Source organism: Plenodomus lingam (assembly GCF_022343315.1).
Source record: "Plenodomus lingam strain CAN1 chromosome Unknown contig_3, whole genome shotgun sequence".
NCBI lineage: Eukaryota > Fungi > Ascomycota > Dothideomycetes > Pleosporales > Leptosphaeriaceae > Plenodomus > Plenodomus lingam.
Window position 1 is genome coordinate 587,093 of NW_027093944.1, and position 21,016 is coordinate 608,108.

The 21,016-nt window shown below is 51.6% G+C and overlaps 10 protein-coding genes across 10 annotated transcripts; 2 read left to right on the top strand and 8 right to left on the bottom strand.

The window, feature by feature from the left end:
- Positions 1-121: 121 nt before the first annotated feature.
- IAQ61_007568 (uncharacterized protein) lies at positions 122-316 on the top strand (the record flags this gene model as incomplete). Its single annotated transcript, XM_066097638.1, has 1 exon — positions 122-316. One exon carries the CDS (start codon positions 122-124, stop codon positions 314-316), a length of 195 nt encoding a protein of 64 aa, XP_065952135.1.
- Positions 317-1,638: 1,322 nt separating this feature from the next.
- On the bottom strand, positions 1,639-3,983 carry IAQ61_007569 (uncharacterized protein; the record flags this gene model as incomplete). The annotated part of the gene is made up of 2 exons (XM_003842246.2): positions 1,639-3,315; positions 3,363-3,983. 2 exons carry the CDS (start codon positions 3,981-3,983, stop codon positions 1,639-1,641), a joined length of 2,298 nt encoding a protein of 765 aa, XP_003842294.2.
- Positions 3,984-5,432: 1,449 nt separating this feature from the next.
- On the bottom strand, positions 5,433-5,645 carry IAQ61_007570 (uncharacterized protein; the record flags this gene model as incomplete). The annotated part of the gene is made up of 1 exon (XM_003842245.2): positions 5,433-5,645. The coding sequence occupies one exon, from the start codon at positions 5,643-5,645 to the stop codon at positions 5,433-5,435; it is 213 nt and encodes a 70-aa protein (XP_003842293.2).
- A 339-nt stretch (positions 5,646-5,984) lies between these two features.
- Positions 5,985-6,518, top strand: IAQ61_007571 (uncharacterized protein; the record flags this gene model as incomplete). The annotated part of the gene is made up of 1 exon (XM_066097639.1): positions 5,985-6,518. One exon carries the CDS (start codon positions 5,985-5,987, stop codon positions 6,516-6,518), a length of 534 nt encoding a protein of 177 aa, XP_065952136.1.
- A 317-nt stretch (positions 6,519-6,835) lies between these two features.
- Positions 6,836-8,774, bottom strand: IAQ61_007572 (uncharacterized protein; the record flags this gene model as incomplete). Its single annotated transcript, XM_066097640.1, has 2 exons — positions 6,836-8,189; positions 8,311-8,774. The coding sequence occupies 2 exons, from the start codon at positions 8,772-8,774 to the stop codon at positions 6,836-6,838; spliced, it is 1,818 nt and encodes a 605-aa protein (XP_065952137.1).
- Positions 8,775-9,334: 560 nt separating this feature from the next.
- On the bottom strand, positions 9,335-11,519 carry IAQ61_007573 (uncharacterized protein). The gene is made up of 2 exons (XM_003842242.2): positions 10,253-11,519; positions 9,335-10,201 (listed from the first exon to the last, which is right to left on the bottom strand). The coding sequence occupies exons 1-2, from the start codon at positions 11,105-11,107 to the stop codon at positions 9,371-9,373; spliced, it is 1,686 nt and encodes a 561-aa protein (XP_003842290.1). The 5' UTR covers positions 11,108-11,519; the 3' UTR covers positions 9,335-9,370.
- A 1,949-nt stretch (positions 11,520-13,468) lies between these two features.
- Positions 13,469-15,151, bottom strand: CYP8 (Peptidyl-prolyl cis-trans isomerase cyp8; the record flags this gene model as incomplete). The annotated part of the gene is made up of 1 exon (XM_003842241.1): positions 13,469-15,151. One exon carries the CDS (start codon positions 15,149-15,151, stop codon positions 13,469-13,471), a length of 1,683 nt encoding a protein of 560 aa, XP_003842289.1.
- A 253-nt stretch (positions 15,152-15,404) lies between these two features.
- Positions 15,405-17,213, bottom strand: IAQ61_007575 (uncharacterized protein). The gene is made up of 2 exons (XM_003842240.2): positions 17,087-17,213; positions 15,405-16,940 (listed from the first exon to the last, which is right to left on the bottom strand). The coding sequence occupies exons 1-2, from the start codon at positions 17,126-17,128 to the stop codon at positions 15,633-15,635; spliced, it is 1,350 nt and encodes a 449-aa protein (XP_003842288.1). The 5' UTR covers positions 17,129-17,213; the 3' UTR covers positions 15,405-15,632.
- Positions 17,214-17,647: 434 nt separating this feature from the next.
- IAQ61_007576 (uncharacterized protein) lies at positions 17,648-18,403 on the bottom strand (the record flags this gene model as incomplete). The annotated part of the gene is made up of 1 exon (XM_066097641.1): positions 17,648-18,403. The coding sequence occupies one exon, from the start codon at positions 18,401-18,403 to the stop codon at positions 17,648-17,650; it is 756 nt and encodes a 251-aa protein (XP_065952138.1).
- A 97-nt stretch (positions 18,404-18,500) lies between these two features.
- Positions 18,501-19,334, bottom strand: IAQ61_007577 (uncharacterized protein; the record flags this gene model as incomplete). The annotated part of the gene is made up of 2 exons (XM_066097642.1): positions 18,501-18,865; positions 19,211-19,334. 2 exons carry the CDS (start codon positions 19,332-19,334, stop codon positions 18,501-18,503), a joined length of 489 nt encoding a protein of 162 aa, XP_065952139.1.
- Positions 19,335-21,016: the final 1,682 nt, after the last annotated feature.

Here is a 21,016-nt window from a genome sequence, read left to right on the forward strand (position 1 = left end):
CAAGGCGTACCCTTACCATGGGAATGGTAGTCGCAATCCCTATCCCACTCGACAAAGGGTGATTCCGAGTATCCATGATTCCACCCCCTCACAGCATCAAGCACATCGACGAAAAATCTGTATGCCTGGCCCAGTACAACTCGGCCAGATTCTCAATATCGGATGGCGAAGTGGTCCAAGCGAGGAATCGGGGTACAAGTCGCTTCCAGTGGAACGTGATCAGGAAGCATCCCGTACAAGAGCATGCCAAAGACGACAGAAAAATACGGGTACCATGGCCGCAGAATACCAACGCAACGGATCGTTGCATCGGTGATGGACATCACCAAAGGCAGTGTCCTCCAAATAGTCGCCCAGAAGCGCGGCCTCGATTAGAAGTGTCAACTCTTTGCCATGTTGCTTTGCAGATGGCCCAAGGCTGCAATTCAATCTGCCAGTGAGCAGACAATGATGGTAGACTCGGAAAACTCTGGCGGAGAGATCCGGCAATCCGATCACTCTCTTTTGCTTCGCGCTGCGGTGCCTGGAGAGCGTTGTCAACGTATTTTGAAGATTTGCGAATCGTCGATTTATAGACAGGGTAAAGTTGGTTGTGTCTTCGTCGTCGTCGACGCGGATTGTAGTGACTGCTCTGAGATATCGGATAGGACAAGCCACTGCACACTGATACTGCTCAATATTCCAGCTGTGTACTGGAATAGATGATATAAATAGCAAAGTTGCCTGTCAAGTCCAAACAATGCCGGGGGAAGAAGAAGAAGAAGAAGAAGAAGAAAACCCAAACAACAAACGCAGCAAATAATGTATAAACAAGCAAAAAGACGAGCAATTGGCAATGGACAAACCCATCGGCCCTCGCACTTACTCTTCCCTCAGCCTCTTTCGACGTCAATGCCACAATCCGATCCGCATCTGAGCCATGAACAACAGAAAGGATGAAAGTAGTGTGAGACAGGTGGTCCTACTACCCTCTTACCTTGCGCCTTGTTTCCAATATCAAACACGCAACCCCTACCATCCTCCCCATCCCCATCACTACAAACGAACCTGCCTCATCCCAAGGATAACGCACACACAAGACCCAAAAGTCCAGAACATCAGACAAAACCCGTCAATCATTCAATTTAAGCCGCCAACTTGACATTAGATTAATAAGAAAAAAATACACACACACACACACACACACTAGAGAAGAAACCTCCCTGTCAAGACTGATGCTGTTTCTGCTTTCACCGCCGTCGCCGTCGCCGTGTAACAATAACACGTGAAAATCTCCCTTCCCACAAACGCTAAACACGCTGGATGATGCCACATGATGCCTGAAAAAAAAAGATACAATGGAAAAGCAAAGAGAAAGAAAAGAAAAAGTAAAGAATGCGCCCAAGGAACGCCATCGCTGGGTATCGTACAAAATCTTTTCGCCCCTCGTGTTGTTGTTTTCCAAACCAGCCCTATAGCTCTCAAGTCCTGCTGAATCTTTTGTATGAGGGAAGAGGAGGAGGGGGTGGGGGTGTTCGTGTATGTATCCATGCATACTGAAATCGGCCGTGGTCTGTTAACCCCCATCAAGAGGGTAGGGTTTTCAACACACATTACTCCATAACCGACCTGGCGGCGGAGGGGAATGGGGTTAGCCATTCAAGCATACCCCCTTACCCTCCCATCGCCCGTGAAATACCCACTGCCCGCGAACCTCTCCTCCTTGGGCGTTGCCCAAACATCCGGCGTAGCAACGTCGTCGTACCCTCTTGTACTACTATTACCATCATACGTACTCACACTCGCGTTCTCACTCGTGCTGTATACACTCGGCGTGCGCTGCCGCTGCCGCTCCTCATCCTGCCGCTGCTGTTGCTGCTGTGCATAGTCGAGTTTACGTTCTGCGCGGGGCGTCGAGAGCCGGTCCTCCGTGCTGTAGATGACCAGCGTATCGGGTGATGGCGTGGGGTAGTTTGGACTCGTGGCCGTGGCCGAAACAATCAGTTTGTTGACCAGGGCGTGGAGATCCGAAACATCGTGTTGCAGAGTGCGGATTTGGGCCTCGAGCGCTTTGCGTGCTGCACGCTCGTGTCGCAGTGCTTCGTACACGGTGTGAAGGACGTCTTTGCCGGCTTGGTCGGGAAGAGGGAGTGTGCTTGGGGGTAGGACGAGGGTAGGTGAAGGGGGGCCAGGGTTCAGAGTATCGATGCTTGGTTGGTGAATGGGCTCTTGGTGGATGCTGGGTTGGGAGCGCGAGTGGGAGCGAGATGCGGAGATGGACCGTGTCGAGGCGCTACGGTCTCGTGTGCGGAGGTTTTTGGGCGCGTTCTCAAGAATGATGGTCTGGCGGTTGTTGCGAGTTGATATGCGGCGGATGGAACCTTCGAGGTTTTCGTACGCGCTTTCGAGATGCTGGATGCGGTCTTCGATGGGAACGCGGTTTTGGCTACGAAGGGGTGGCGTCGGTGCTTCCGGTGGTACTTCAGGGAGAGACTCGGTGATGATGTGCTGCTCGTGCTGCAGATTGCCAAAGTTAAATGCTGAGACTGGGGCTTGGACCTCCCTCTCGGATACCAGTTCTCGCCTCTCGTCCACCGGTGTTTCAGGGTCGTCAGCATGTGAGAGAGTTGCACTCATCTCAACGGCTGCCTCCGGATTTTGCTCCTGAATGGTAGGTTCTTGCGTCTGCACCATCCGTTGAACAGTAGTAGGCTCTTGCGTCTGCACCATGCGTTGGAAATCCGGCTGTTGTATTGAAGCCACCGGGTGAAATTCAGGCTCCTGCATCTGAACACTCTGCACCGTCTCCACCGTCTTCGCAGTTTGCGGTCTGCTGTAGACACTACCAGATGCAAAGCTTTCCCGCCAGCGCTTGATTTCAGCATTGCGTCCCCCCTCAAACGAGGCATGGTCTCTGACAATATCGCGCAACGCATCTGCACTTCTTGATCTGCGCTTTTGTGGGAGCGGAGTCGGTTGAACGGGGCTTGACAAGGCGATGCCAATACCGGGCGAGGTCATGTCATCGTCCTCCAGCCTCTCCTCCCATGTGGGTAGTCGACCGTGAGATTCGTCAAAACTGTGACGATGCGTACTAGCGCATGGCACTGTAGGCAACGAAGCTCTACGACGGCCGAAGTGCAGTTTTTGCGAATCAAAAGTCAAATAATCATGTGGTGGGCTTGCCTGCGGCGCGTTGACATTCATGGGAAATGGCAGGTGCTGGCCAAGAGGACGCAAAGGTTGCAGATCTTTGACTGGGAGATCCGATATCCGCTGTCCATTTGGCGTCTTCTGCTCCCTAGGCGGTGATTGTCGTTGCAGCAGTCCTGGATCCTGTTTGGTGTCAGTCTAGCACAATACTTCACAACAAGACTACTCACGCTGTGGTGGTAGTTGTGGCCACGGTGCACAACATCCTCCTCGCCGATTTCGTTCTCGTCCCGGCTCTTTCGACCAAACATTTTCCGAAAGACACCTCTTAGCCCGCTTTTACGCTTCTTTTTCTGCGTATTCTGCGTAGAAATCGTGGTGCCGTCCGGAGTTGCTCGATATGGTGATGGCGATATCAATGGAATCGATTGTGCCTCGCTTTGGCGCTGTACATTTTCGACCACTTGCAGCATCCCAGGAGGAGATCTCGTCTGTGGGCTAGCAAGTGACTCTTCTGGTTGCGGGGACTGTGACTGCGCCTGTACAGGATTGGACCGCAAAGCTGAGGCCTGGACTGGAATACTTGGAGGAGGTTGGGATGGCTGAGGCGGGGTCTCGGGTCGGTGGACTTGCTCTTCGGGCACATCCTGCGTCTGCCGCGAGCTCTCCAGGCCCCCTTTCTCCGCAAACTCCTTCTCTTCCTCTTCATTCAAGGGCGTATCCTCTGTTATAGGCATTGGCCCACTGATTTTGAGATTGCCTCTTCTGATGGCCTCGGCCTTCCAGCTGGAGCGCTGCAAAGGGGTCGGTGCGCTCATATCGGCGACGACGAAGCCCTCTCGCTGGAGCATGTGAGCGTTCGGTATGGCCCTCTTAAATGCTCTGGTAGGCGGGGTTTGGTGGTGCAGTCAAGATTGCGCATGCACCCAGTTTACAGGGAGGACCTGGTGAGCCGAACGGGCTCGCTTCCCATCACCACTATGCGAGCCGAGAGAAGGTAGAGATCGATAGCCGCTGCTAATTGCGGCCAAGGCTAAGTCCGGGAATGGGAAGATGCATGCATGCACGGGCGCGTTGGGGCAAAAAGTGTTGGCCAAAGGAAAAGAAACCAACAGGGCAGCTGGGAGAAGGGGAATAGCGACAACAAAGGAGCGACGGGGGGTTTCAACAACAAGCGTTGCCGCAGGCAGGACGACGAAGGGGGGGCAGAAGGAGAATAAGTATCAAACGGCCAGGCCAGCTGCAGCGTCATGTACCGTTTCCACCAGGGTTGGGATAGCGGGGGGTGGGCGTGGAATTGGAGCTATTGATGGCGCACTCTGCGAATCAAGCAGCCATGACGGAGATGCAGGTGACGGGCATGGCGGCCGGGCTTGGATTGATATAAATTTGCATGATAGCGCGCACTTTGAGGAAAGGGAAAGGAAAAGACAGCGGCAAGACGAGGCGGCCTGGAGGGTCTGGGTCTGGGTCTGGGTCTGGGGGAGCTCTGGCTGACGACCTGGCTGACCTGCTGCACGTCTTTGCGAAAAAGAGGATGCTGGGCCCTGCCATCGATTCGTGAGCACGCCCCTCGCTACCGTCGTGCTCAGGCATCTGAAACACCAGACTTTACCCGTTGCAGCGAGGGCCGCGGACCATTGGCGCATGGATTGGGGTGGGGGACGCGGGCCCAATGCATATAGTATGCGCTGGTTGTGTTTGAAGGGGGGGGGGGGGTAGGGTTGGGGTTGGGGTTGGGGTTGGGGTTGGTGGGGTGGGTTAGGTAGGTAGAGGGTTGCTTGGTGGCTGAAGGCGTCTCTACACAGGCTATGTAGAGTACACAGTAGGTAGGCAAAGGATAGCAGCTACCATGACTGGAGAAAGGCAAGGGGCTTTGGTAAGGTAGGTACCGGTAGGCTGGACGGTGTACCTAGGCCGAGGAGCATGGTGAGAGTCTGCAACTACTCATGGAACAGTACTGTACAGAGTAGTGGGATAGGTGGCAGTACGATACCGGGTAGTACGTACATAGTAGACGCGCTGTTGAGCTGCTCGACTACTGCACCGTCTCCCCGCCCGGCCAGCAGCGCCATGGTAGAGTTTTGCAGATATGGGGCACCACCGTATGGTTCGCACTGGAATTCGTTGACAGAGGAGTGGGGGGGGGGGGGGAGGAACTGCACTGCGACGTGGCGGGCACAGACGCGGTGAAAAGCTATCGATAGTCGTATACTGGCTATGAGGAAGCAGCAGTCCTTTGGCCGCAAGTCACGCCATGACCATTGGCTCACGACTCGCACCATCGGCGTTCGCTGCGTTTACGAACACGGAGACGAACTACCATGACAACCAGCGCCAACGCCATCACCATCCTCACCATCATCGTCCACCCACCTTTCATCAATCATGGCGCATCCGCCGTCGATGCTCAGAGATGAACCATCCTCATGCGTGCTACCGTGTTGCAAGACAATGTCCCCGCCATCGACAACAACGCTTCCTGCGATCCTTTGCTCACGCGAAATTACCATGCTACCAATGACTACACAGCATGTAGGTAGGTAGCTACCTACTGCACCATCGCCAAGGCAGGCTGCATAACAGCTGCAGCATCTCTCTCTCTCTCTCTCTCTCTCTCTCTCTCTCAGCCGCTCACCTACTATCATGTACCTGCAACCTCTCCCAATCGATAGCGTTCTACCGAAGATGGCGGTACATAGGTACAGTTAGCTACCTAGCATGCTACCTACCCAGGCCAATCTTCGACTCAAGTGAACACAGAATTTCCAGACCCCCCCCCCTACCGTCGACCATGCAGCTTACTAGGTAGCATGTTACAGCCTCAGGCCTTCCACCCCCCCTCATCAGCCATGCCCTTGGCCCACGTACACATCTGCCAGATTTGGGTACCTCAAATCAGCCTGCTCCTCGAGAAAGTCCATCCACGCCTTCAGGAACTGGCTGCCCCTGATTCCACACGTCAGTTGACCGAGTCTGCGAGTCTAGAGTACTGTGTAGGTACAGCGAGCAGGCTGGTGCGGCGGTGCAACGGCGCGTCCGCCTGGATGGATGGGAGCGTGACAGGCCGGCGTGTTACAGCGTGTTTCGCATCACGCTCCGGCCGGCTGCGCAAGGCCGAATCCAGGGTCCACGTTCTCGGGTGCGCCGATCACGAGCCACGGCTGTCCTCTGTGCGACATGCCCCCCAGGAAATCAACGCTGACAGGCAAAAAGACAAGAAGAAAACAAAACGTCTGTGTGGTACGTACCTGCTGATGGTATCAGAGTCTCCGATCACACAAAGGTGTCGCTTCGGCCGTGTCATCGCGACTGCGACGCCCTCAAAGATTAGCCTCTGGCCGATCAAGTACGGTCGCTCGGTCAGCGTTCTGACATACCATTGAGCCGTCTCTTCTCGCCTAGAAATCCAACTTCATGCTCTGCATTGCTTCGGACCGTGCTGACAATCACGGCCTCTTTCTCCCTACCTTGAAACCCGTCCACCGAGCCGAGTTCGATGCCAGGGTATGCTTCTTTTAGCAGTCCCGCTAGAAGCGCCAGCTACATGTCATCAGCAACCATGTCCCACTTTATCTGGGCTATCCTGCCTTCATCCCGACCATGTTTCCCAGATGGGCAGGCCCCCATCTAGATGAATCTCAATGCGGACGGGAAGATTCATGACGTATCCCAATTGGGCAGCAGATGACGAAAATAAATTTCAACCTACCTGGCCATTGTAAGGCGTCACAACCGCAATGTCCTCAGCCTTGACGCCTGCCTGGACCAGATTACCCACGTGCATCTTGACCAAAGCCGCCTCCCCCTCGTTCGACTTGCTGTCCCCCAGCCTCATGCCCTTCCCACCTTTCCCAGTGACACCTTCATCTTCCGCTTTCTCTGCGAAATCCCCGCCTTGTGTGTCCCAGAAGACGAGCGGCTCTCGCGTGTCCTCGGTGTCTTGAACTTCGTAGGGAAGATCCTTGAGTAGGCGCTCTTTGACAAAATCTGCGGCGACTAGCTTTGACTCGTAGAGCTCATCAGCAGGAAAGCGCATGATGGTCTCATGCATACGGTACTGCGTCGTCAGCATGCGCTTGATGCCTGGCCCATGCAAGGCGAGCAATCGATCAAACAGTGTAGTCTCGAGTGTCATGCCTTGGATCCTCAATGTTCCATCTGTCTTCTTCGCGTCCTCATCCTTGCCCTTCTTTGCATCCTGTGCATTGTTCATGGTCTTCTTCTTATCCCTGAAGTGCAAAGACTTGATCGTAGGAGGTAATTGCAGGTGATCTCCGGCCAACACAAGCTTTCCCGCCTTGACCCACAGCAGCGGAATCCAACACTGTGCCTCCAAAGCCTGACTTGCCTCGTCAACAATGACGACATCAAATTCCTGCCCTTTTAAATGGAAACCACCAGCGCCATGCAACGTGGCCAGTACGACTTTGCTGCCACCAACAAGGTTGTTGACGCATCCCTTCTCTCGCTCGCGATATTCCTGCCGTAGCTCTTTGAGCTCAGTGTATATTTGACGTCGTTCTCGGGCGTTCCGCGTCTTACGAATGGAGGCTTGTTTGCCGTCCATCTCTGTGCGGACGTCTTGAACGAGGGCAGCGGCCTCGGAAGTCCGTGTCAACACATCAAGAGAGTGGTTCAGGACCGAGGGCAAAAGGCGTGCTGGGTGGCCTAGACGGACCATGGGTACTTTGTGGGAGGCCAGGCGCTCCACAATGTTATCAACCGAGATGTTCGATGGGCCGCAGACCAGGAGGCGAAGGTTCTGCTTGAGAAGTTGCAAGATGAGCTCGATCAAGGTATGGGTCTTCCCGGTTCCGGGTGGACCGTGGATGAGAGCAATTTCTCGAGAGGATAGGGCAAACCTAATCGCCTCTTTCTGACTGTCGTTCAAAGATTGGTCCTTCCACTCGAGTTTGTGAAGTGGGTGTGAAGGGTCATTGAGATCCGAGGGCAGAGGTGTAGGTGAAGCCTGTCCGAACAGAACACGCATGAAAGGTGTATAGTCCTGATCCCCAAATTTTTGCAGTCTGCTCATAGTCTGGTTCATCCTATCACTTTTATAAGCACAAGGTACAGGAGACTGTTTGCATTTCGGGCAAAGACGTACCGCTTATACGTAACGTCGTTCGCCAACTTGACTCTATCCGAATTATCAGTCCACATAGCGTTTTATACCCAGTAATGAAGACCACTAACATCCACAGCTTCCCTCCACTGGGCACATCCGCATCCTCCTTGTCCAGTACAACCTCCACATTCTCCCTTCTCACCCTCAACACCACACCCTCAGCACCCTTTTTGGTAAGCTCTTTCTTCTCCGTCTTCTTCGCACTTCCACTCGGCTGATCCTGCACCGCCACGATGTCGCCCACGCGTATGCCATGTTCAGGTATGTCGGGCTTCTCGCCCTTGGCCACGACTGCAGGATCTAGAGCCAGCTCAACTACAGTCTTACCACCCAAGCCCGTGCGTACAGACGAGACATTGAGGTTCAAGATGGCGAGGCCGGCACGGGACAGGGCGGTGGGAGTATGGGATGAGAGGAGCGCATTTGTTTCCGAGAGCTCAGCTTGGAGTTCGGCGTCAAGGAGGGTGAGTTGGGAGGCCGCAAAGGAAGGGATATCCGTGGAGTGAGGCATTGTGTCGTGTTATCAAGACCCAGCTGTCATCCGAGTCATTCAGCAGCTTACGCGTCGAACGCGTTACTGATCAACTGCGAAGTCGGCCGTGGAAATGGCGGGGTCAGGCTTCTCTTGCTGATGCTGGGCGCAACTCCTTACCATTCACAGCAAAGGCTTCTCTTGCCAAGTCTCGCAGTAGCTACGTTGATCGCGCAGTCACCCTAATTTAGCTTGAGAAACAGGTGGCGGGACGAAGTCAATGGTGTAGGTAGGTAGAAATGTTGTGCATTAGCTACAGTTTGGTGGGATATTGCGTCACTGGTCCTGCATCTGGCGCTAGTATTGGTTTAGCTTAGCGTTCGTTGTAGGCACTATGTAATGTGCATGTGCATGTGCATGTGCATGATGATGGCGGTTGAAGATGACAAGACTAATAAGACTTCATGAGAGATGCGTTCAGTAGCCATTGGTACTACATTTGCGCCTCTTTCTTCTCAAAACATATGCAATTCATCTGGGACATGAGCATCCACGTCGTTCGAGAGTAAGTAAATTTCAATCATGCATGATAATATCCTATCCCATGAACTCCTCCCATGATCCCTTGTGTCCTCTCAAACCTTCAATGAACCAATATTCTGTTTCAAAATCGCATAGGTGTCGCTCCTAAAGTCATCATTCAAATAGTCGTTGCTGCTGGCCTTGAACTCCCTCAACTGTTGACCCTCACTCCATTGCGGCCAATTTCCATAGTCATTGCCTACATTCGGGTTCAAATCATACACAAAGTTGTAGTAGTACCCCCTTATTGACTTGGCAGCATTGTTTGGTAACACCCCATAGAATACCTGCAAGAGATCGGATCCGTGGAACGTGCCGAGAATAGGGAATCCAAAGTTGTATGTCGAGAGGTATGACCAACTAGGTACGTTTGGATTGGCCTGTGCAGCCGTCTCAAGGAAGAGTCGTCGGCTAAGTGTAAATGTCAGATCCCCTATTATAGCGGAGAATCGCTTGAACTGTGGGAACAAGTTGTTCAATAAGCCTGTACGGAAGGGCGATCCGTCCTCCAAGGTGTTTTGGTACGAGTCTACTAGTCGAGCAATGTCGCTTGGCGACGCGCTGTTGAAAAATATCTCGGAAAGATAGGTGGTGAGTTCGGCCTTCGTAGTGAGATTTGCGGTGAAGAGACCGAAGAGCGTGCCCTCGTCCTCTTGATCGCCCACAATAAATGGTACTTTTGCGTATTTGCCTGCCACTACAAGCGTATCGGGTGAAGCGGTTAGCGTTTTGCCGTCGGGTCGGGGCAAGTAAGACAGATTGACTGTGAAATAGGAGAGGACCCCTGGAACCGAGTTTGCCGCTGAGAGAAACTTGGTGTATGGAACTTCACGCAGGCAGGAGAGTGTGTCGGAGGAACCTGCGCAACCGGCTTCTTTTACAACCTTGAGTTTCGTTAGTCTCGATAATGTCTTATTCTTCGTTGATCGACTTACGGTATCGTAGATGGCTTGGCCCTTGGGGCAATCCACTGGATCTGCTGGCACGATAGATCCACTGTTCATTATGCCAGCACGGAAGAGGGGCTTTCCTTTGTAGTTGTTGTCTCCGTCATACAACATCATCTGATCCATGACTGAGATAGCACCTGCACTCTCGCCCCAAATGGTGACCTTGTCGGGATCTCCTCCAAAAGCTGCGATATTGTCCGCAACCCATTCTAGCCCTAAGCGCTGATCAAGAAGGCCTAGGTTGGCCGATCCATCAGCAAGGATCTCTTTTCCGGGCATGAATCCAAAGCCTCCAACCCGGTAGTTGACGGCCACGAAAATAATGGGTTTGCCTTGGGCGACGGACTCAGTCACCAGGCTACTGCCGTCGTACATTGACGTTGATCCCAATTCAAAGGCTCCTCCATAGATCCAGAAGAGTACCGGTAACTTGTCTCCTGCCTTGGTACCAGTCGGTCTCTGTACATTGATAGTAAGACAATCTTCTCCAGCATTGGTGGCGGCCTGGAAGATGGGTGTATTCAGAAGCGTTCCCAACACATTTCCCGGGATGTTGCTGTCCGCTACGCTGAAGAAGAATTGAGGACATGCTCGAGCGTCCTTGGTGCCGTCGACGTTTCCAAGAGCAGCTGTGATGGGCTGTGGCGGCTTGAGACGGAGTTGACCCACGGGAGGTTGAGCAAATGGAATGGCCTTGAACGACTCGACACGGTCACCACTGACACCAGCGATGGTAGCTTGTGCTGCGGGCGCGACTACCGTGGGATTGGCCCGGGGAACCAGTGGTGCTGGGGCTGCAAGAGCCATGGAGAATAGTGAGAAGGCCGACAGGAACTGCATGGTGAACCTGAGGAATCTGGCTCTTGTTGGGGATAGTGGACTGAGGTTGAAAACCCTTCAGCTGCTTGATCGATACTGTGCAAGCTGAGGTACTTATGCTTGGATTCGCATGGTAATCACAAGCTAGAAAGTCGTTCTTCCCCCGCAAACTTCTGTTCACTGTCCGAGCAAGCGCCAACAGGTGCCCGGGCAAAGCATTGAAGGTTTGCAGTCCAATCTGCGATATTCGCCGTGGTCGCATACATTATCCAGGTTATCGTAGCTTGTTTCCACTCTTGTGTTGATCAGATCCCCTTTGAGGTGGCCAAGCTTTTCTTAGTTCTCCGTTTTCCATATTGCTTAGTGAACACCCAGCGATCGACCTATAGGACCACGGCCTCGGCTTTAACATAACTAGGGCCAGGGACTGAAGGAAGTATGATGAAGATGGAACTAGCCTAAGTTGGGGCTTCCCAGGGCGAATGGTGCCTGACGTTACAAACTCTACGGGACCTCTGATAGTCGACGTTCCTACCGGACGAATCATCAGAGGCCGTGGCACACATCTTGGAGAATGTGAGACTGAGACCTGAGCTCATTGTGGCAACGTTCTCGAATGCTCATAGTGTTCTGTCTTTTCGTGCTCTAACAGAGTAACAATCAATACCGTATTTGGCGAGCATTATACGGTAGATATGATAGTGCTTGTCGCGGAAACGAGCATTGCAAAGTTACCATTCTCATCGGCAGCAGCGGAAGACAGTGCGCCATCCCCAGCCCCGGAATCTTCTCTTGCAGACTCTTCTACCCCACGTGAGAAATACTGTAGGGAGCTGACAGCCACGACTCATACTGTAGAGTGTATGCCCTCGCATCATCATGTACCGAAGCCATCCAAGAAACGGGTTTCTTGCCAATCAGGGGCAACCCCGCCGCTACGGCAACTAGTCGAGTTAGTGTCCGGCCTTAAGAAAACGCGGGGTAATCGAAGATCCAACCTTGCAACCCGCGTGCTGGCGTTTCCCCAACTTATCGGAACATCACATTGCAGCTACTTTCGAGTAAGGTTGTCATCTTGACCAATCTACGAGCGAGTAATCTGCCTCGGTAGCAACACACATGGTCGGGGGGACCGTCGAACGAGTTTCATGTGAAAGAGACTGACTGCACTGCGAACAAGTCCGTTCTCAACGGTACCCAACACTCTGGCACACACTTGTTTGCACTGCCCCTCACATCCATATTGATAGAATATCCATGAATCCCAGTATCTCCACTTCTACGGCATTTGCCGTAAGACACTATGGACTTTTCAGATTGCAGTCTCATGCATTCCCATGGGAGGCATGGCCACTTGTCATGCTCTACCCTACTGCATCACTCAACAGCCATCACACAGAAACGCTTCTTGTGCCTTGATCCAAAACAGCTACACGTCAATCGATCAACGAATTCACAAGAGCGAGTAGTGGCATCTTCTGGTTATCGACAACCTCTGAAATCATGGCCACTCTTTGTGCAATGCTTCAGCAAAATGGCAGTGTACCGTCCAAGTCAGTGACTTACATGCCTCGCAGCACTTTCAAGCCTGGTCTACGAAGCCTGCAAGTCAATACATCTAGGACAACAGGGTTGTTTATTGGCTTGGGGAATTTTGCCCCGTTGATTTCTCCGCATCTGATATCACAGGGATAGTATACCGGTACAGCCTAAACTTTGTTTTCGCAACCTAAGCAAATACATTACCAAGCCACACCAAAGTATCTACCATTTTGGCATACAGAAAGTAATGCTAATATGGCTTTATACAGCTTTCATACAAAGAGCTACATGATCCTTTGTTTCTGTATCAAAACCATTGAAATTCAGCGATGGCTCGTTGCAAGATGTATTGCTAGCCCTTCTTCTGGGGCGTTGACGCTGGGGGTTTGACCGGGGAGATGGGCGTGGATTTCTTGCACTGACGGGGCTAATGCCTGGCATTACTGGAATGATGTACAAAGATCCAATGTATTTGTAATCTCACGTTGAAAGGTCCTGTCCCTTGTCCCCTTTTTCCTATAGTTTCAGCAATTCTTCCTGGTAAGAGAACCAATATACGGGGACTCGTTCATGTAGCCAACAATCGTCTTTGCAACACCTAGCTCCAGGCCAACTTCGGCAACTTCCAATTCGGCAAAATTCAAATTCTCTGCTTTCCGATCCTCAACGTGACGTGGCGGTCTACGCGAAATGAATACAAGCGCAGTGCATCATAAAGATTAGAATAGTAGGGGGGGGTTGGAAACACAACAAGCTCGCCAGGCTCGGGGTATCATTCACGAAGCTGATTGTACTTTTACTTTATCCCCCCCTAAAAAAGAACAGCACTGCACCACCACATCACCACGCCTCGAAATTCCCAAACCCACCGGCCTTTGCCTTCTTCTTAACTGGTGCAACATCCTCCTCCTCATCCACATACCCCAGCACCTCATCCCCTCCCACAACCTCCTGCTTTGCAGCTATTAAATACCTGCCCACGCCCAATCCATCACTGCTCCCATTCTCCACCGTGCCGTCCGGCCTGATGCGCTTGCCAGTCCACGTGGTCTTATCGTCCGCCGTCCCACCTTGCCTTTTAATCTCCTCTGCCTCCGTCTCCAGACTCTCCTTCTCCTTGCGCTCCTTCTGCCACTCTTCAAACGGATCGACAAAAACGACGACATCCTGCAGCACGATATCATCCACCGGCCTGTCCTTTTCGCCGACGGGAGCGGCCTCCATAGTGGTAAGCGTGGTATCCAGGCCACCGACCACGCGCGCGAAAATCGTGTGTTTGCGGTCTAAATGCGGCAATGCACGGTAGGAGATGAAGAATTGACTAGTGTTTGTATTCTTGCCTTTGTTCGCCATGCTCAGTATACCACGTGTCTTGTGGCGTTCGGGCCCTTCGAATTCGTCGTTAAACGGCTTGCCCCAGATGCTCTGGCCGCCGCGCCCTGTGCCCGTCGGGTCGCCGCCCTGGATCATAAAGCCCTTGATGTTGCGGTGAAAAATTGTATTTTTGTAGTATCCCTTTTGGGCGAGCTTCACGAAATTCCAGACGGCGCGGGGGGCGTATTCGGGGAGGAGTTCGATGTTGAGGTCGCCGAGGGAGGTGGAGATGCGGGCATAGCCTTTGTGTTTTATGCGTTTGGGGCGCAGCATGTAGTCTTCGTCGGAGAGGAGGGCACGTTCGCCGGATGTATGCGGGGTTACGCCTGTGGAGGTGAAAGATGCAGCTGCTTTGCCCGAGGTGTATACGGCGGCGTTGTAGGCTGGTTTCTTGACCTCGGTGCCTGTCGCTGCCGGTGCACCATTCTTGGGGGCCGTGGTGAGGGCCTTTGATGCGGTTGAGCCTTGCGCCTTTGCTTGTCGCTCCGCTCGTGCTTTTGCGACGGCTTCTTTTGCCTTGAGGATCTTTGCTGCGTTGCCCAGCGCCTCCTTGTTTACACCGCTCTCTGCGCCTGGCATGACCGTGTCTCCCTCCTTGACATGCTTGTAGGAGCCAAAGTCTCTCGATTCGATGTTCTGCGGATCCTGAAGCGTGATGATATCTTTCCTGGTAAACTCGTCATCGCTGACCAGATCCCTCCAATTCTTCGCCTTGATGTTCAGTCTCTCCACCGTGTCCCACGCGAACACGTTCCCGCTCTTTCGCAGCGCAACAATGTGTGTATTGTCTGTGAATACCTTGTATGTGACCGGGTCCACATATTCGCCATCCTCGTTCTTGGTGAAGTTCAAGGTGATCAGATCGGCCCGCTTCAACGGGGTTCCATCGACGGGATTCGTGTCGGGGTGTTTGGACAGCCAGGTGAGAATCTGGGTGAGGTCGAAGATGGTTCCTGAAGACGTGCATACGGGGTCGGTAAAGGGCTGGAGGGAGACGGCGCAGTAATTGAAAGGAAGCCGCTTGAAGGTTGACGAGAGGCCTGTGTTGGAATTCCGGTTTGCGCTGTTTGCGCCGCGCGCAGTACCGAAGGCGTCCGCCGATGACCACTCCGAGTGTGTAATGTAGAGCTTATCTGTATTCCGACCCATGTTTGCCCTATATTGCGCCTATACTGTCTAACAGGGACGGTGGCGCAAATGGTCGTGGTAGGAAGATTGTAAAGCCAAACTGCTGCGAGGTCAATTTGGCGCTAGACTAGGTATGACGCGTTGCGAACCTGGCCAGGACGCGACCTTCTCCGTCTTCTTCATCATTCATCTTCGGACAACATCACCTTTACATGCTTGCAAAAGTAGATGCTTACAAGGACACAGCACAGGAAATATACGAGCACGCAATTTACGGATTTCGAACAATGTTTGCACATAATGACCAATAAAGCGTCAAGTTCAGACGGATGCACTGCGGGCATCTTCTCTTTCCCCGCAAGAGTTCTTGACGTGCTAGGATTTATATATCGGCCAGTTTAGAGAGCGAGTAGTTCGCCATATTGTCGTTATGCGCCTCCAAACGGTGTGTTAAAACGGTGTGTGCCCTAGTTTCCTATATCCAGCCCAGCGCTTCCACACATCACAATGCCCTCTTCTTCCCTCCTCTCTTCTCTCGCTCCCACATCTCACAACTTGGCCTCTTCAAATCTACAAATCCTTCCTCCTCGCCGTCTCGTCTAATTTCCTTGGAACCCCTGGCATTAGCCTCCCTCTGCATCTCCTCATCCACCTCTTGCCGCTCCACTATCTCCGCCTCTTCACCAACTTGCCCCTGCAAGGGGCCCTCACTGCTTCCATACCATTCAGTATCCTCGACCCACTCTATAATCTTCTCCTTGGCCGTCTCACTCAACGTATAGTAGCCTGGGTTATTCTTTCCCTCGAACATGTTCATATGCGCCCAGGTCTCCGCAGTACTTTTATCGTTAACTGCGGGCGTGAAGTAGTTCTTGATTTCGCCCTTTGGAAGGTTGCAAAACGTGCGATCTTTACCCGCGACCTTTCCAGTCCACCCTGATTCTTTGTTTTCGCGGTCCACGGCATGTCCCAACGTCGTGTACATGTTTGTGAAGCCCAGATCTTGTGATGCAGTAAGTTTGATGACGCGCTCGAGGCGTTTCCGCAATTCCTCGGGGCGAGCGAGTACGCCGACGAACTCGAGGTGTGAAGTCGCCCACGTAACACCCTGTGTGATTTGGTCCTTTTTCATGTATGCGGCCGCACCACCAGCAGCGATTGCGCCCGCTGCGCCGGCGAACATGGCTACCCGCCCATATCTCTGCCATAAGGGCGCGGACGCAGCGTCGGCGGTGGGATCGCTGGCCGCAGGAAGCATGCGACTTGCATCTACGGCGCTAGGGGTAGTGTCTTTTGCGCCCCATCCGAAGGCCTCAGCGAGGGAGGAGTAGGCCGAGTAGGCCGAGCTGGCCGTGTTCCAGTGCTTTTCTGCGCCATGGGCCACGACGCCTGGGGCGATGCCCAGGTAGGGCGTATCAAAGGCGAGGATGGCTTGGATGTAGGGGAACATGAGGGTGGAGTGGTCGCGAAGAGAGCCTGGGGAGCCATTTTGCGAGTTCGACTGTGAGTGAATGGGTTGATCTGAAACAATGGAGAGAAGGGCCTCTGCTGCGACGATGCCGCCCATGGAGTGGCCTACGAGGATTGTACGCACGGAGGGGTCAACGGTAGGTGATGGTGTCGAGTTGGCCACTTCGAGATCTATCACCTTGTTCTCAAGCCATTCACGGAAGCGCGCGACGCATTCTGTAAGGTCGCCTCGAGTCTCGAATTTGGGGTAGGTGATGGTGAGGATGGAGACCTTGGGAAGTGCATGTTGGAGGAGGGCTTTGAGGTGCGAGGGGAAGTTGCCGAAAGTATCATCGCCACCCTGGTGTAGCCATTCGTATCAGTACTGTCTTCTACCACGAGCCATGCTTGTCTTGCAGTTGCGCATGGGATCGAATGGTCTGGTGGATGAGCCCCTCAACCTCGCGATGACGCAGCCGCCTCCAGACTTGTAGTAGAACAACTCACCTTGAAACCGTGTATAAAACACAGCAATAGTGTTTTCCTCATGGTGGCCACTTGCGACTACGTTTCTCCATAACGAGGCCAAGTTATTGAAGAGCGTGTGAGAAGTCGAGAGAAAGCAGCTGAGGGCGAGAAGCGGGCGATTACGTCTGGGGTGCAGTTGCACTCGCTAGTTGCTCTCGTGACAAGGGTCTAACGTCGACTAGTCGTGGGGCTGGAATGGAGACACCATGGCCCCAATGGGCCTCAACTGTATATACAACTGCACATCGTCATGAGGTGCAAAGCGTCTTTACTATTCGGAGCATTTCTATCTTTTCCAATCCATTCCATGCATGTCTACACCACTTGATTTTGATACAAGTGGACTGCCATCATTCCCAGTATCCTTCTGATCATAGGGGTATCTCTGCCACCACGATTTCCACCACATCTTGCTCAACTGGCTAACCTCGAGGCTCAGTCCAGTGCGGGTATATAGTACAAATATAACATCCCAAACGCCGTCGTAGCCATCCTGGCAATGCGTAAACACAAGGAAACTTTGGGGGTTGCTGATAAGACTCAAGCACATGCAAAGAACAAGACTGCTGTCGCAATGAGTGATGCCACAGTCATGTTCAACATCTTTAATTGTGAGGACGAGGCAACCGCGACAACATCGAAAGGTGATCCGCCGCCAGATCCTGTGTTGGAGAGCTGGTTGCTGGGAGCCCGGGTCGTGCTCGCGCGTGCTGTCGAAGACGGCGCTACGTTTGTTGCTTGCGCCGATGTCGTGAACGTGTCCAGCGATGGCCTCGAGCCTGAAAGACTTGATGATTGCGCATCCTCTGTCCCCGGTGGCGATGATGCGGACGCAACTCCACTTGGCCGTACCGACTCGGCTGATGACGTGGTTGTCGTCGCACCTGCGCTGCTCCGAGGGGGGACAGACACTTTTGTAGTGGTAGTCTTAGTTGTACTTGAACTTTGCGATGTGACTGTGCCAGCCGGGCACAGCGCCCTCAACCCAAGGCCGTTCTGGAAAACGCCAATGATGGAAGTCTCGCCGACATCAACACCCGCACAGCTCTGAGACACAGCATTCTGAATCTTGGCGAGACCTTGAAGGCATGCTTCACTACAGATGGGCGTGGATCCGTCTGTGGAAGAAAAGTCACCAGCAACGCAGCCTTCGATGTTGGTAGTGTATACAGTTGCGCATTGCGCGGGAAGATTGTCGATCCGTGGTGTGAAGTTCGAAAGACTGATGGTAGCCGAAGTGGTGCTCACGAGTAGAGTAAGGCCGAGAATAGCGATGCGCAGTGTTGAGAATCCCATTGCGAGATTTCCCTGGAATGTGGTTTACGTGGTATGCGTGTTGTGGTAAAAACCACAGAGTGCTGAGGGAGACGGTGACGTTAGGCTGGGTTGCCGTTCACAAAGTGAAAATGTGATTGGCAAACGGATGGTGATGTGTGAGACGAGTCGTGTTTGAATCAGTGAGGTGACGTCTTGAGACGTGAACTGTTGCGGTTCGTGAAGTTCCGCAATGTACCTGTTGCTGGGTTGCCGATTGCACACTGCAGATCTTATTGTAATGATCCGAGGAAACTGTGCGTTGCTGGGGACACCAGAGATTCTCTATCCCTCCAATGCTTTTGTCTAAAAATCCAGGGCGAAGGATGAGCAGCTCACTTTCCGGCAATGCGCTCTGAAGGCAAAGCCTGGTGGCGATTGAGATGCGAGCGCAACTGAGCCAATTGCGCTGAGCCAATTGCGCTGAGAGAATAGTCACAGGTACTACCCAGGGAAAAACTGCTGCAAGGAATTTTGAGCTTCTAGATACTGAGACAGGCAAACGAGGAAACGATATTGAAGAACGGGCGCCGGGCCTGCAAGGAGTGGGTGTGTAGTAGGGTGTGGTGGACAACCTTGAAACAAAAGAGAGAAAAAGAGCTAGAAAACCAAAACAAACGCGCAGCGTCGACCAAAAGGAAAGAGTCGAACTCTATAGTAGTAGACGGGAGAAAAGGGAGGTAACGAAAATGGATGATGTTCAGTCGGTCATGCCACATTCATCGTGAGAAGAGGTAACGAGTGGTATCATCGTAACCTTGACCCCAAGGGCCCAGCTCCCCGGCCTACCTACCCTACCCTCGGCCATCTTCATCCCCGAAGACGCCCAAGGCATCCGTATGCACTGCAATGGAGCAGCGGGCACGAGTGTCCGAGTATCCAGCGCCTCCCTCTTACAGCCATGAAGGTGCATTGCTCGTCGCAAGTGGATCAGATTTGCAACGATGAAACAACGGGGTCAATTGGGACATGTCGTTAGTGAGGGCCGAGGAGGATTGCTGGACGCGCATTGGCCAGGGCGGTGTTACATGTTATAACGTGATCCACCACCGAGCGCCCACCCCCACCGAGCGCCCACCAACACCAAAATCCACCACCCACTAAATAAGGATATTGCGCCACCTATAATAGCTATTATCACGAGATTTCTTAGAGTCGCGATTATTAGATCTATTAGAGTAGATTAAATATTTTAGATTATATAAGTAGCTTTTTAGGGGGTCTAATTAGGCGCCCACGCTGTAAAGTTGCCTCTACTACTATATCCTCTTCTACTAGCTTCTTATTAACTACTATGGAAATTTGGATTACTAAGGTTAGGAATGATTTGGGAGATAGATTATTAGATTGTATCTACTACGATCGTACTTATATATATAGAGCTTTAGCTACCCTTACTAGAAGGTAAATAATTAGTAAACCTTCCTTACTAGAGCTCCTACTTTTTATTAGGCACTTAGTAGTAAGCTAGTAGTTAATTAGATAGTAGGTTATATAGGGGTATTAATTAGGATTAATTAGATTAAGATGCTCTGTAATCTAGTTAATATCCCTTCTACAACACACCCTCTAGGTATAGGTAGATCTTTTATTATTATTATAGTTATACTTATAGTTAGTAGGTAGTGTAGCTAATTAGAGCGTTATATATCTAAAGGGTTAAATTAGCTTACCCTTTAGATACTAACTAGCGCGCCTTTCTTATTTAGCCTACGCTTATATATATAGATATTATCTAGACAGAGCTCTATAACTTTATCTACCTAACTATAATCTTTACTATAGCTTAAGTTATAAGATTATATAACCCTAAAGATCTAAACTATACTTATATCCCTACTAACCTATATCTTAGTTAAAGTTAAAACCTGCTACTTACGCTTACTCTACCTATACTACCCTTATTACCTCCTGCGTAGCTAAAGCTATAGTCTCTAAAGCTACTACTACTAAAAAAGAGTATACTACTACTAAGTGTAAGGCTATTATAGAGTATATAGTAGCTAAGTATATAGCTACTACTACTATAGCTAAGATTATAAAGCTAAGGAAGGTTGCTCCTGCTCTAGCTCCTACTACTCTAGCTCTAACTCTAGCTCTAGCTCCTGCTCCTCCCTAGACCCTGCCTAAGGCCCCTACTCCTGCCCCTACTCCCTCTCTAGCTCCTAAGGAGACCCTAAGATCCTCCTACTATAGAGAGCCTAGTATTTATTATACTAAAACTTATCTAAATTATCTACGCTTAGCGCTCTTTAATAAGTCTAATAGCAAGTGCTATAACTCTTCTAGTAGGGAGACTTAGTACTAGTAGTGCTCCTCTAGGTATAGCTATATCCTAATATATATAATCTATATAAGAAATTTTCCTTTATAATACTTTAGTAAGATCTTATACTAATAAACTAATAGCCCTAAGCTTGCCTAATATTCTACGCTATCCTTCCTAGTAAGGAAGTAAGTAGGTAAGAGCTAAGACCTTCTTAAGGATAAGAAGTAAAGGGTCTTAGTACTCCTTAAGGAGAGTAAGGCTAAATAGTAGGAGCTAGTAAAAGCTACTACTACTACTACTAAGCTTACACGTAAGGCTACTTCTAT

Excerpts from the sequence above, each read along its gene's own strand:
- IAQ61_007573 (XM_003842242.2), bottom strand. The coding sequence starts at position 11,107 with ATGCAGTTCCTGTCGGCCTTCTCACTATTCTCCATGGCTCTTGCAGCC. Across the intron at positions 10,202-10,252 it reads GCCAAGCCATCTACGATACC|GTTGTAAAAGAAGCCGGTTG; the intron begins GTAAGTCGATCA and ends ACGAAACTCAAG.
- IAQ61_007575 (XM_003842240.2), bottom strand. The coding sequence starts at position 17,128 with ATGAGGAAAACACTATTGCTGTGTTTTATACACGGTTTCAAG. Across the intron at positions 16,941-17,086 it reads GTTTTATACACGGTTTCAAG|GGTGGCGATGATACTTTCGG; the intron begins GTGAGTTGTTCT and ends TGGCTACACCAG.